This window comes from Oncorhynchus mykiss, chromosome 20, assembly GCF_057628025.1.
Source record: "Oncorhynchus mykiss isolate SJ-2025 chromosome 20, ASM5762802v1, whole genome shotgun sequence".
NCBI classification, from domain to species: domain Eukaryota; kingdom Metazoa; phylum Chordata; class Actinopteri; order Salmoniformes; family Salmonidae; genus Oncorhynchus; species Oncorhynchus mykiss.
In genome coordinates this window covers 32,655,815-32,668,523 of record NC_143041.1, presented here as the reverse complement: position 1 = coordinate 32,668,523, position 12,709 = coordinate 32,655,815, and the positions used below count along the sequence as shown (strand labels likewise).

The following is a 12,709-nucleotide window of genomic DNA, read 5'->3' as shown; positions in this document are numbered from 1 at the left end:
TCCTGCTGGTCAAGAAGAGGTCAGAGGTACCAGTGGTAATATTAACACTGTTCTCCTGCTGGTCAAGAAGAGGTCAGAGGTACCAGTGGTAATATTAACACTGTTCTCCTGCTGGTCAAGAAGAGGTCAGAGGTACCAGTGGTAATATTAACACTGTTCTCCTGCTGGTCAAGAAGAGGTCAGAGGTACCAGTGGTAATATTAACACTGTTCTCCTGCTGGTCAAGAAGAGGTCAGAGGTACCAGTGGTAATATTAACACTGTTCTCCTGCTGGTCAAGAAGAGGTCAGAGGTACCAGTGGTAATATTAACACTCTTCTCCTGGTCAAGAAGAGGTCAGAGGTACCAGTGGTAATATTAACACTCTTCTCCTGCTGGTCAAGAAGAGGTCAGAGGTACCAGTGGTAATATTAACACTGTTCTCCTGCTGGTCAAGAAGAGGTCAGAGGTACCAGTGGTAATATTAACACTCTTCTCCTGCTGGTCAAGAAGAGGTCAGAGGTACCAGTGGTAATATTAACACTGTTCTCCTGCTGGTCAAGAAGAGGTCAGAGGTACCAGTGGTAATATTAACACTGTTTTCATGTTTCTGTCTTCTGCTTTCTTCAACACCTTTTGACCTCATGCATCAACTTTGTCTCACTCTTGCAAATGCATCCACACACAAACCCAGGTGTGGACAACGACCTGGTGTCGGCTAAAGCCCTGTACCAGCAGATGCAGACGGAGGGAGTGGAGGCTGATGAGCTGTGTCTGAAGAGACTTGCCGTGCTGTACAGGAACGCAGGAGAGACCGTCCCCTTTACTGAGCCACCTGTGAGCGCACGCACACACACACTTTGCTCTGCTTGCCACCTCAATGGTATAGCAGTGTGTCTGTCATGAGTGTTAGACTAGAAATATCATTTGGTTGTTAGAAAGAAGATCCAAACCTGAGCAATGTCCTTGTCCTGAGGGCTTGTGTTGTCTACTGGGCTACAGAACAACAAGTCACACTCTAAACAAAAACACACACACTTGCAGTGTACCGGGCCCCACACACCCCAGCCCTAACTGGGGTTGGCATCTTTTCCACTGGTGACCTAATGTCTGTCAGGGTGTGTGTGTTGATGGGAGCACTGGGTGTAATCAGAGCCAACAGTCTGCCTGCTCTGGGAGCCTCCATTCAGAAGGCCTCTGCTCCATGCTCTACATGTTTCTGCTTTTATCTGGGGTTTTGTGGCTTGTATTGGATTATGCCTGCAGTCATAATCTACACATGACTATGTATTACAGTGATATCTGTATTGATTGCAGTGGTCTTGTTTGTTTTTTTAGGTGTAAGTCTATAGGTTTGTTTGGCACAGCATTATGTCAGTGAGTTGTGTACTATGAGGCTGTAATGAGCTGGTAAGAGAGGTAGAGATTTACAGCACTTGAATCATCGGACAATATAGTACATTAACACAACACCGGCAAATTGGCAATCAGCCAAAGTAGTCACCCTGCACTCCAGGATTTCTCACTAACTAGGTCAACCACTTGATCTCTTTACATTGCCTTGCAATCACACGCACACACCTGCAGAGCAAGCTCTGTCGATGCCCCCCCCCCCCCCCACCCACAGAGATGCAGAGAGAACTCTCATAACAGGCTCACTGTATTATTCAATACCTGTCGGAAAGGTACAGCCATGTTCCAAACTGCCACAGTAGAGTAGAGATGGGGGGGGGGGGGGGGGGGGGGCAAACATAACCACCCCCCCCCCCCCTCTTTTTTAATGAGAACAGTCTTCAGAGCTCTCAAATCACCTTTAAAGTTTCAACAAACCAATCTCAGGTAGTGCCCCCCTTCTCTACACCCTCTTCCACCCTTCTGTTTTCAGACTGCTGTTCTAGCTGGAGTACAAAGCAGTCTCCTGAGAGAGCAGATAAGGAGAGATTTGAAGCGCGGCCCGCGTCAGGCCCCTCCCGCCAACACGGCTATTTATCGACTTTAATTACACGGTTAATAGGGGAATATACAATGTTACAGCAACGTTAATCTCCTGAAAGCACTCACCTTCTCTAAAAAGACCCACTTTTTTCAGCCTGAAAGCAGGGCTTAATTAGGCGGACTAGTGGGAGGGGAGGAAAAGTGTAAATCCCTTATTTGTGTATTAATCAGGATTTGGAGATGAAACAAGAGCCCGTGATTGGATGGAGAAGTCTATTAGTTAGACCCAGGGGTGCGGTGGACTTGTTGAAAGGGGAGTGAGCCCTAGCTACGATTGCAATATATACACACACACAAACAAATACACAGTCCACACCCACACTGTTAATTTGTAGATTGTACCCACTCTGGTTTTGGTTGTTTCCTGTCATATACTGACTATATCTGTTACTATGAACTGTGTCTGCTAAATTGCCATATACAGTTGAAGTCGGAAGTTTACACACTTAGGTTGGAGTCATTGAAACTCGTTTTTCAATCACACAAATTTCTTGTTAGTTTGGCAAGTCGGTTAGGACATCTACTTTGTGCATGACAAGTCATTTTCTCAACAATTATTTACAGACAGATTATTTCACTTATAATTCACTGTATCACAATTCCAGTGGGTCAGAAGTTTACATACACAAGGTTGACTATGCCTTTTAACAGCTTGGAAAATTCCAGAAAATGTCATGGCTTTAGAAGCTTCTGAAAGGCATATTGACATAATTTGAGTCAATTGGAGGTGAACCTGTGGATGTATTTCAAGGCCTACCTTCAGACTCGGTGCCTCTTTGCTTGACATTATGGGAAAATCAAAAGAAATCAGCCAAGACCTCAGAAAAAAATGTGTATACCTCCACAAGCCTGGTTCATCCTTGGGAGCAATTTCCAAATGCCTGCAGGTACCACGTTCATCTGTACAAACAATAGGATTCAAGTATAAACACCATGGGACCACTCAGCCGTCATACCACTCAGGAAGGAGACGCGTTCTGTCTCCTATAGATGAACGTACTTTGGTGCGAAAAGTGCAAATCAATCCCCGAACAACAGTAAAGGACCGTGTGAAGATACTGGCGGAAACGGGTACAAAAGTATCTATATCCACAGTAAAACGAGTCCTATATCAACATAACCTGAAAGGCCGCTCAGCAAGGAAGAAGCCACTGCTCCAAAACCGCCATAAAAAAAAAGCCAGACTACGGTTTGCAACTGCACATGGGGACAAAGATTGTACATTTTGGAGAAATGTTGTCTGGTCTGATGAAACAAAAATACAACTGTTTGGCCATAATGACCATCGTTATGTTTGGAGGAAAAAGGGGGAGACTTGCAAGCCGAAGAACACCATCCCAACCGTGAAGCTCAGGGGTGGCAGCATCATGTTGTAGGGGTGGCAGCATCATGTTGTGGGGGTGCTTTGCTGCACTTCACAAAATAAATGGCATCATGAGGAGGGGAAATGATGTGGATATATTGAAGCAACATCTCAAGACATCAGTCAGGAAGTTCAAGCTTGGTCGCAAATGGGTCTTCCAAATGGACAATGACCCCAATCATACTTCCAAAGTTGTGGCAAAATGGCTTAAGGACAACAAAGTCAAGGTATTGGAGTGGCCATCACAAAGCCTTGACCTCAATCCTATAGAAAATGTGTGGGCAGAACTGAAAAAGTGTGTGCAAGCAAGGAGGCCTACGAACCTGACTTAGTTACACCAGCTCTGTCAGGAGGAATGGGCCAAAATTCACCCAACTTTTTGTGGAAAGCTTGTGGAAGGTTACCTGAAACTTTTGACCCAAGTTAAACAATTTAAAGGCAATGCTACCAAATACTAATTGAGTGAATGTAAACGTCTGACCCACTGGGAATGTGATGAAAGAAATAAAAGCTGAAATGAATCATTATCTCCACTATTATTCTGACATTTCACATCCTTTTAAAATAAAGTGGTGATCCTAACTGGCCTAAAACAGGGAATTTTTACCAGGATTAAATGTCAGGAATTGTGATAAACGGAGTTGAAATGTATTTGGTTAAGTTGTATGTAAACTTCCGACTTCAACTGCAACTATTGGGTGACCTTTTCTTCTTTGACTCCCTCTTTCCAGGAGACGTTTAAGTTTTATGCAGAAAAGTTGAAGGAGAAATCCAAGGGATCACAGCCGAGCACCGCAGTGGAGGAATAAGACTGTCGCTACTCTTCTTCATTCTGTCCTTTTTTTGTTTTGTTGGGTTTTTTTTTTTTATAAGCTGTGAAAACAGATCTTGTGGAAGTATTACTGGATGTTAGTCTGTCCTCCATGTTGATTTATGATGATTAAAATTGATGTACAGAAGTATTTATGCAATAAATGTTAGGAACTAGACGGACACTTTTTTTTCTGGAGACACTTTTCAAGGGGAAACGGTGTACATGTAGGTATCCATCTACAGTTCCTTCAGAAAGTATTCATACACCTTGGCTTATTCCACAAAAAATATACATATTTTTTTCTCAAACATCCACACACAATACCCCATAATGACATAGTGAAAACATGTTTTTAGAAATGTTTGCTAATGTATTGAAAAGGAAATATCAAATTTACATAGGTGTTCACACCCCTTTGCAATGACAATCCAAATTGAGCTCAGGTGTATCCAATTTCCCTTGATCATCCTTGATATTTCACTACAACTTGAAGTCCACATGTGGCCAGTTAAATTGTTTGGACATGATTTAGAAACACTGGTCTAAGGTCCCACAGTTGAAAGTGCATGTAAGAGCCGAAACTATAGATTATAAAACAATTTCTAGTGTCATCTTTGGAATCTCCATCATTGAAAAAATGTGGAACTACCCAGACTGCCTCAAACTGGCCGTCTGACCAAACTGAGCAACCGGGCAACAAGGACCTTGGTCAAAGAGGTGACCAAGAACACAGTGCTGTAGAGACTGACAACGTTCCTTGGCTGAAATGGGAGAAGCTGCCAGAAGGACAAGACTACAGCACTTCACCAATCTGGCCTTTATGGGAGTGACCAGACTGAAGCCACTCCTGAGAAAAAGGCACATGACAGCATGCCTGGAGTTTGTTAAAAGGCACATGACAGCACGCCTGGAGTTTGTTAAAAGGCACATGACAGCACGCCTGGAGTTTGTTAAAAGGCACATGACAGCACGCCTGGAGTTTGTTAAAAGGCACATGACAGCACGCCTGGAGTTTGTTAATAGGCACATGACAGCACGCCTGGAGTTTGTTAAAAGGCACATGACAGCATGCCTGGAGTTTGTTAATAGGCACATGACAGCACGCCTGGAGTTTGTTAATAGGCACATGACAGCACGCCTGGAGTTTGTTAAAAGGCACGTAAAAGACTGAGCATAAGGTGAAAGATTGTGGTCTGAGAGAAAACCAGGCACAGCTCATCACCCGTCAAATACCTACCGTAAAGCATGGTGTTGGCAGCATCTTGCAATGGAGATGCTTTTCAGTGGCAGGGACTGGGAGACTGGTAAGGATAAAGGCAACATTGAATATAGGCAAATTCTTGAGCACCTGCTTCAGAGTGCAAACGACCTTAGACTGGAGGGCGAAGATTTAGGTTCCAACATAACAGTAATCCTGAGCATACAGCCAAAGCAATGCTGGAATGGCTTCAGAGCAAGAATGTGAAAATCATTGAGTGGCCCAGCCAAAGACCAGACTTGAATACCATTGAAAATCTGTGGAAAGACTTGATTGCAGTTCACTGCCGCTTCCCCATCTAATTTAACAGAGCTTGAGAAAATCCCCAAATCCAGATGTGCAAAGCTTACACACACACACACACAGTTATGACTAGTCTAAGATACTCACTGACCTCTTATCAACGTGCATTAAGAATATTAGTTTTTTCTTATGCCAATTTTCAATATCCCTCAGATCTCAACTCTTGACCCTTAAATTGCATACATGTATGTAAGGAGGACCGGTTAATTCCATGGCAGTATTAGACTGGGTATGATTACATGGCTGGAATCGTAGTAAGGGGCACAATGTGAACATACCTCAAGCGGATGTACTTCAGTTGATTTAATCCTTCAATCTAAAACATGGCCGCTGTACATTTATCAGGCTTTTGCACCCGTGCAAAACGTACATAATCTACCAAACTACAACACCACCAACCCCTTTTCAGTGTGACTTTACTAAACCTCTCACTAGCTTTTACTAGACTTTCTACTGGTACACATATTGTTAATAACCTTACATATACAAAAAAGATTAAGCACTGTAAAAACAAAAATGAGAAAAAAAATATGTAAAATGGAACATGTGAAAGCTTGAGTGGCGTTCAAATCATTTGCCAAGATTTTTTTTTAAATCCCTCATTGAAACTAATTTACACAGAATGCAGTACTTTGCTGCCATCAAATGGCAGAGGGTGGTACTGAAACGAGCATTGGTTAGTTTTACAGTCCGTTTAGGATGAGGCCAGAGACTGGTTTCTGTAACCATGGTTTCACCAGTCCTGGCTGGACTTCTGCTTGATGAATTTGAGTGATAGGTAGTAGAGCAGCATGAAGCCCACTACGACAGCAATGAGAACCAGGTAGCAGGAGTAGAGGGGGTACTGGTTCATATCCATAGCTTCCACCACCTGGACAGAAAAAAAAGGTCAAAGATTTCATTATACTATATGGTTGGTCCTCTGTAGCTCAGGTGGTAGAGCATGTTGTTGCAATTCCAGGATATTGGGTTTGATTCCCAGGGCCACTCATACATAAGTGCATGTACACTTATGGACTCCCGAGTGGTGCAGTGGTCTTAGGCACTGCATCTCAGTGCTAGAGGCATCACTACAACCGGCCCTGATTGGGAGTCCCATAGGGCGGCGCACAATTGCCCCAGCGTCGTTAGGGTTTGGCCGGGTTAGGTCATCATTGTAAATAAGAATTTGTTCTTAACTGACTTGCCTAGTTAAATAAAGGTTTACAAAAAATACTATTAGTCGCTTTGGATGAAAGCATCTGCTAAGGCCACCTGAGTGGCACAGCGGTCTAAGGCACTGCGTCGCAGTGTTGCAGCGTCACTACAACCTGGATTCAATCCCAGGCTGTGTCACTCCCGTTGGGAGTTGTAATGATGAGAAAAGATCAGTACGATCTATGTATCTACAGTCATGATGGAAGTGTAGTCGTTTCACACTGGAGAGCTATATATCTAATGACTCACATGTATGCCATCGATGTTGAAGGTGAAGTTGCCGATGGAGACAGGGTACTTGAGTCCCCTGAACTGGACTTGCAGCATGCCCTCAAAGCCCCAGCGCATGAAGGAGGCATGGGAGAACCAGGACGCCACTGAGGAGAGACACAGGTCAGAGGTCACAGATGTTGCAGAGAACACGTTACACACAAGATAGAGGGTTCCATATTGTCATGCTCATGTAAACTGTCATATGTTTCTAAGGGATTGGGATTGCTGGTATTGCATGTGGCCCTATAGAATCTTCATTAAAAAAGGCCTAGAATGCGGCAAATGTACGAGGACCAGAGCAGACACTTGTGTCCTCCTCACCTAACCACATGTTCTCCAGGCTAATGACGAAGCCTCCAGTAAGGTAGAACACAGTGAACAGAGAATTGCCCATGAAGGCTGATGTCTGCAGGGTGGGTAAGGCTGCAGCCACAAACAGAGCCATGCTGCGGCTGCAGTACACCATGAGCCACACCAGCAGGAAGTTGAGCAGGAAGCGGTCCGGGGCCTGGTTCAGGCCAGCCAGCCAGTAGATGGGTAGGCCGTAGACCAACGTGAACACACAGTGCTCCGGAAGCTCCCCCAGGACCTGGGTGAGACATAAGCACACATTTACCTTTCTGCTTCACATGACCTGATATGCTCACTAACAACCGCTTACACTGGACCACAGTTTACATAGCATGTAAATACTGTGGCTACATTGCTTTTGTCACTGTGAAAAATGTGTGTCCTGTTTGCAGGGTTTTTACACAGCAGTATGAAATCCACACTGAGGTCAGGCAAGCATGGTCCTATACTGACCCCTACTGGTTCATCTGTAAACCAACATTTTGAGAACCACTGTCTTTCTTTCTTTGGCATTTAGCATAAATATTTTACGTGGTGGTAGCGAGAATCTAACCCACTAACCTGGCGTTGCAAGAACCATGCCCTACCAACTGAGCTACAGAGGACCAGGACAGCCAAAGGCCGATTATTTTCTTGAGCGGATGGTCAGGGGGCAGAACATAGTTATAAATCATTTGTAAATTGCAAGAAGCCCAAACGGCGTATTTGACAGAAGCGGAATCATTTCAAACCTTGACTACATTGGGTGGGATACGGTCACACCTCTCTATTTATGCGTGGGAATACTTGGGAACAGATTCAATCCCAGGGGCAGCAGGTTAGCCTAGTGGTTAGAGAGTTGGACTAATAACTGGAAGGTTGCAAGTTCAAATCCCCGAGCTGACCAGGTACAAATCTGTCATTCGGCCCCTGAACAGGCAGTTAACTCACTGTTCCTAGGCCGTCATTGTAAATAAGAATTTGTTCTTAACTGACTTGCCTAATTAAATAAAAAGTCAGAAATTAAAATGACTTTGAATTGAGTTCCTGGTGATTTTACAACAACAAAAACTATATATATATCTATACTTTATTAGTATATTTTTTTACGTAATTATTTTTTGCTCAGAAAACTTGGGGGGGCCAAATAAAATCTCCCACGGGCCACCAATTGGGGAACCCTGAAATAGTGTGAAGAGGTAGTGGTGTGAACTGTTACCTTGGCAAAGAAGTAGGATGTGACGTTATACATGCCGTCCTCCAGCTCATGGTACAACATGGCTCTCTCTGTGTGACCTGCGGATGTCCAAATATTACACAAGGAACAACACTCATTGGCTCATGATGGATTCTTTCACTCTCAACTGAGCACTCTGATTGGTCACTGTGGCTGCCACTCACACTTTGCTATGACGTCCAGGACCACGGCGAATGGGGTGAGAGCTCCAATCATATAGAGCAGGGCGACTGTGTCCTGGATCGACAGACGCTCCTCCCCCGCCCCGAAGTACAGGAATCCAATCAGCAGAGACATGAGCAGAGCCTCGAAGCCGTGCACCAGCAAAGTGACCAGGTCTCTGAAGTCATTGTGCACCTGCCGCCTGTGAGGAGGAAGCACTTTCACCGTTACTGCAGTTTCTCCTCTCAGATCACTGGGATTAATCCTATCTTAAGATGTATGTGAATGGAAGATTTCTCAGAAAACTGAGACAGAATGTCCCAAGTGCATCATCATCTTACCTGATGAGGATGGTGAACTGGTGTAGTCGGCCTGGCAGGCGGTCCTTTTGTTTGGATATAGTGATCACTTCCTCCTGAGTTGCGGACTGAGTGCTGTGTCGGGGACAGACAAACAGAATCACTTGGTTGTTGCAATGATGTAAAGCAAAAGAAGATGTTTAATGTGATGCATTAAAAAGAGCACATTAAGAAGGTCTCTGAGAAGGTCTCTGAGAAGGTCTCTGAGAAGGTCTCTGAGAAGGTCTCTGAGAAGGTCTCAGAAGGTTTCATAAGCGAGACTCACGCCGTGATGGCCTCCAGGGTTGTGCTTGGCTCCTCTGGCTTCCACATGAAGTCATCTGTCCCTCTCACCTTCTCCACAAACTGGGCTGACAGCACCCTGGCCCTCTCCAGACACTCAGCCTCTCTCTCTGGGCTGCGCCGGTCTATACTGATCAGATCCACTGAGGGGATGGACACACGCATGATCACAGGTACACACACATATTCAGATATACTCAACTGACTTCACAATTTCCCCTTTCTAGATTAGAAGGGAGTAGTGGTGGCTATTCAGCATGATACATGTCCATTGGGCTTCTGGCAGGGTAAACATCTGTGTCAAAGGGGGGAGGAACATGGGGAACAGATAGCTGACTATTCAGCAGCCTGATGGTCTGGGAGTACAAGCTATTGGCCAGTCTGTTAGTTTTTGCTATGATGCTCCAATACTGAGTGATGGAAGCGGGGAGAACCGGACGTGGCTCGGGTGGCTGAGGTCCTTGAGGATCTTCTTGGTCTTCCTGCAACACCTGGTTGTTGTACGTGTCCTGGAGGACAGGCACCCAATGGTGCGTTGGACTGAGCATAGTGGTATGCTCAGTCCAACGCACCATTGTTGTGCCTTGCGGTCAACGGCGGAGTTGCCATACCAGGCTGTGATGCAGCCCGACAGAACAGTATGCTCTTGATGGTGCTCCTGTACAACACTGTGAGAGCCCTCTGGGACAGGCCACATTTCTTCAGCCTCCTGAGGTTAAAGAGTCGCTGTCAAGCCTTATTCACCATGGTGTCAGAGTGGTTTGACCATTTCAGATCCTTGGAGATGTGTATGCTGAGGTGTCCACAGCCGCCCCGTTGATACAGTACACCCAACACACAGTATATCCCTTACCTTAACCTACCATAGAAGTCGGAGGGGTTGCAGTAGCGGGGGCAGGGGTGTCCCAGGGCTGTGAAGTATGGAACCATGTCTTTAGCGGGCCCACAGTAGACGGCTGAGCCAGAGGAGAGCAGGACCACCAGGTCAAAGAGCTGGAAGATGTCTGAGCGTGGCTGGTGGATGGACAGCAGTACCAGGCGGTTCCCCCGGGCCAACCGGGACAGAGTGATCACCAGGTTATGGGCCGTGAAGCTGTCCAGCCCCGACGTGGGCTCATCTAGGATCAGGATACCTGCACACAGAGAATGAGATAAGATTAGTGCCTTTTACTGTGCTCAATACAGGGATCTGGGTACAATGATACTATGAAGTAGTTAAAAGTACAGGTGCAGTAACATTGCATAAAATAAATGTACCTATGTTAATTACAGTACTGAGGGGAGCAAACATCTTCATCTGGATTATATCAACGCATATCCACCAATTTCAAAATAAGTCATATTGGTGCATTCTTCATTACTTGCTCTCCCTCATTCTAGATCTCACCAGGGTTCCAGAGCAGCTGCACAGCGATGCTGACCCTCCTCCTCTCTCCCCCAGACACTCCTCTCACCAAGTCATTGCCCACCCGGGTGTGGGCACACTGTCGCAGACGCAGCTCTGCAATGACGTCATCCACCTATACAGGCAGTGCAGCCACAGTCACATGACAAACAGCTGAAGTGTTATTAACATAATTCCCTACACTTTTAGAGGAAAAAAAAGTGTTATCCAGAACTTAAAAGGTTTTATTGGCTGTCCCCATAGGAGAACCCTTTGAATAACCATTTTGGGTTCCCAGTAGAACCCTTTTGGGTTCCATGTAGAACCCTTTCCACAGAGGTTATCCCATGGTTATCCAAAAAGGGTTATCTTATGGGGACAGCTGAAGAACCCTTTTTTCTAAGAGTGTATGGAGCTTGTTTATGATTTTACTTAAGTTCTACACTGAACAAAAATATAAAAGCAACATGCAACAAGAGTTACTGCTCATATGATGAAATCAGTCATAAAAATAAATAAATTAGGCCCTAATCTATGGATTTCACATGACTGGGAATACAGATATGCATCTGTCGCAGATACCTTTTTTTTTAAAGGTAGAGGCATAGAGTTGATCAGGCTTTTCATTGTGGCCTATGGAATGTTGTCCCACTCCTCTTCAATGGCTGTGTGAAGTTGCTGTATATTGGCCGGAACTGGAAAACACTTTTGTACACGTCAACCCAGAGCATCCCAAACATGCTCAATGGGTGACATGTCTAGTGAGTATGCAGGCCATGGAAGAACTGGGGCTGGGGCTGTGCATAATCATGCTGAAAAATTAGGTGATGGCGGCGGATGAATGGCACGACAATGAACATCAGGATCTCATCACGGTATCTCTGTCCATTCACATTTCCATTGATTAAATGCAATTGTGTTCGTTGTCCATAACTTATGCCTGCCCATACCAACCCCACCGCCACCATGGGGCACTCTGTTCACAACGTTGACATCAGCAAACCGATTGCCCACACAACGGCCATACACTCTGTCTGCTATCTTCCCGGTACAGTTGAAACCAAGATTCATCCTTAAAGAGCACACTTCTCAAGTGTGCCAGTGGCCATCGAAGGTGAGCATTTGCCCACTGAAGTCGGTTACGATGCCGAACTGCAGTCAGGTCAAGACCCCGGTGAGGACAACAAGCACGCAGATGAGCTTCCCTGAGATGGTTTCTGACAGTTTGTGTAGAAATTCACCGGTTGTGCAAACCCACAGTTTCATCAGCTGTCCGGTCGTTATGTGACAAAACGGAACATTTTAGAGTGGCCTTTTATTGTCCCCAGCACAAAGTGCACCTGTGTAATGATCCGGCTGTTTAATCAGCTTCTTCATATGCCACACACCTGTCAGGTGGATAGAATATCTTGGCAAATAAGAAATGCTCACTTACAGGGATGTAAACAAAATTGTGCACAAAATTTGAGATAAATAAGCTCTGTGCGTATTGAACATTTCTGTGATCTTTTATTCCAGGTCATGAAAACAACACTTTACATGTTGCGTTTAATTTTGTTCAGTGTACATTGTTGGATAACGTTGATGGTTCTCATGGTGTGCAGGCTTTTGTTCTGGCCCAGCACTTACAGAACATCAGATCTGTTAGTTCTGGGCTGGAACAGAACATCAGATCTGTTAGTTCTGGACTGGAACAGAACATCAGGTCTGTTAGTCCAGGACTGGAACAGAACATCAGGTCTGTTAGTCCTGGACTGGAACAGAACATCAGGTC

General features: G+C 45.1%; 2 protein-coding genes across 2 annotated transcripts in view; one reads left to right on the top strand and one right to left on the bottom strand.

The window, feature by feature from the left end:
• The window catches only part of lrpprc (leucine-rich pentatricopeptide repeat containing), a 74,768-nt gene extending 70,443 nt beyond the window's left edge, over positions 1 to 4,325 (top strand). Inside the window, exons 37-38 of the mRNA XM_036956116.2 lie at positions 673 to 815; positions 4,068 to 4,325. Of these exons, the coding sequence (XP_036812011.2) occupies positions 673 to 815; positions 4,068 to 4,145 (221 nt within the window). The 3' untranslated portion in view covers positions 4,146 to 4,325. The remainder of the gene's footprint in view (positions 1 to 672; positions 816 to 4,067) is intronic.
• Positions 4,326 to 5,999: 1,674 nt separating this feature from the next.
• Positions 6,000 to 12,709, bottom strand: part of abcg8 (ATP binding cassette subfamily G member 8) — a 14,091-nt gene continuing 7,381 nt past the window's right edge. Inside the window, exons 5-13 of the mRNA XM_021576362.3 lie at positions 10,939 to 11,071; positions 10,415 to 10,684; positions 9,535 to 9,694; positions 9,252 to 9,344; positions 8,913 to 9,112; positions 8,731 to 8,807; positions 7,503 to 7,770; positions 7,158 to 7,285; positions 6,000 to 6,582 (exon numbers count right to left, since the gene is read on the bottom strand). Coding sequence (XP_021432037.2) covers positions 6,445 to 6,582; positions 7,158 to 7,285; positions 7,503 to 7,770; positions 8,731 to 8,807; positions 8,913 to 9,112; positions 9,252 to 9,344; positions 9,535 to 9,694; positions 10,415 to 10,684; positions 10,939 to 11,071 — 1,467 coding nt within the window. The 3' untranslated portion in view covers positions 6,000 to 6,444. The remainder of the gene's footprint in view (positions 6,583 to 7,157; positions 7,286 to 7,502; positions 7,771 to 8,730; positions 8,808 to 8,912; positions 9,113 to 9,251; positions 9,345 to 9,534; positions 9,695 to 10,414; positions 10,685 to 10,938; positions 11,072 to 12,709) is intronic.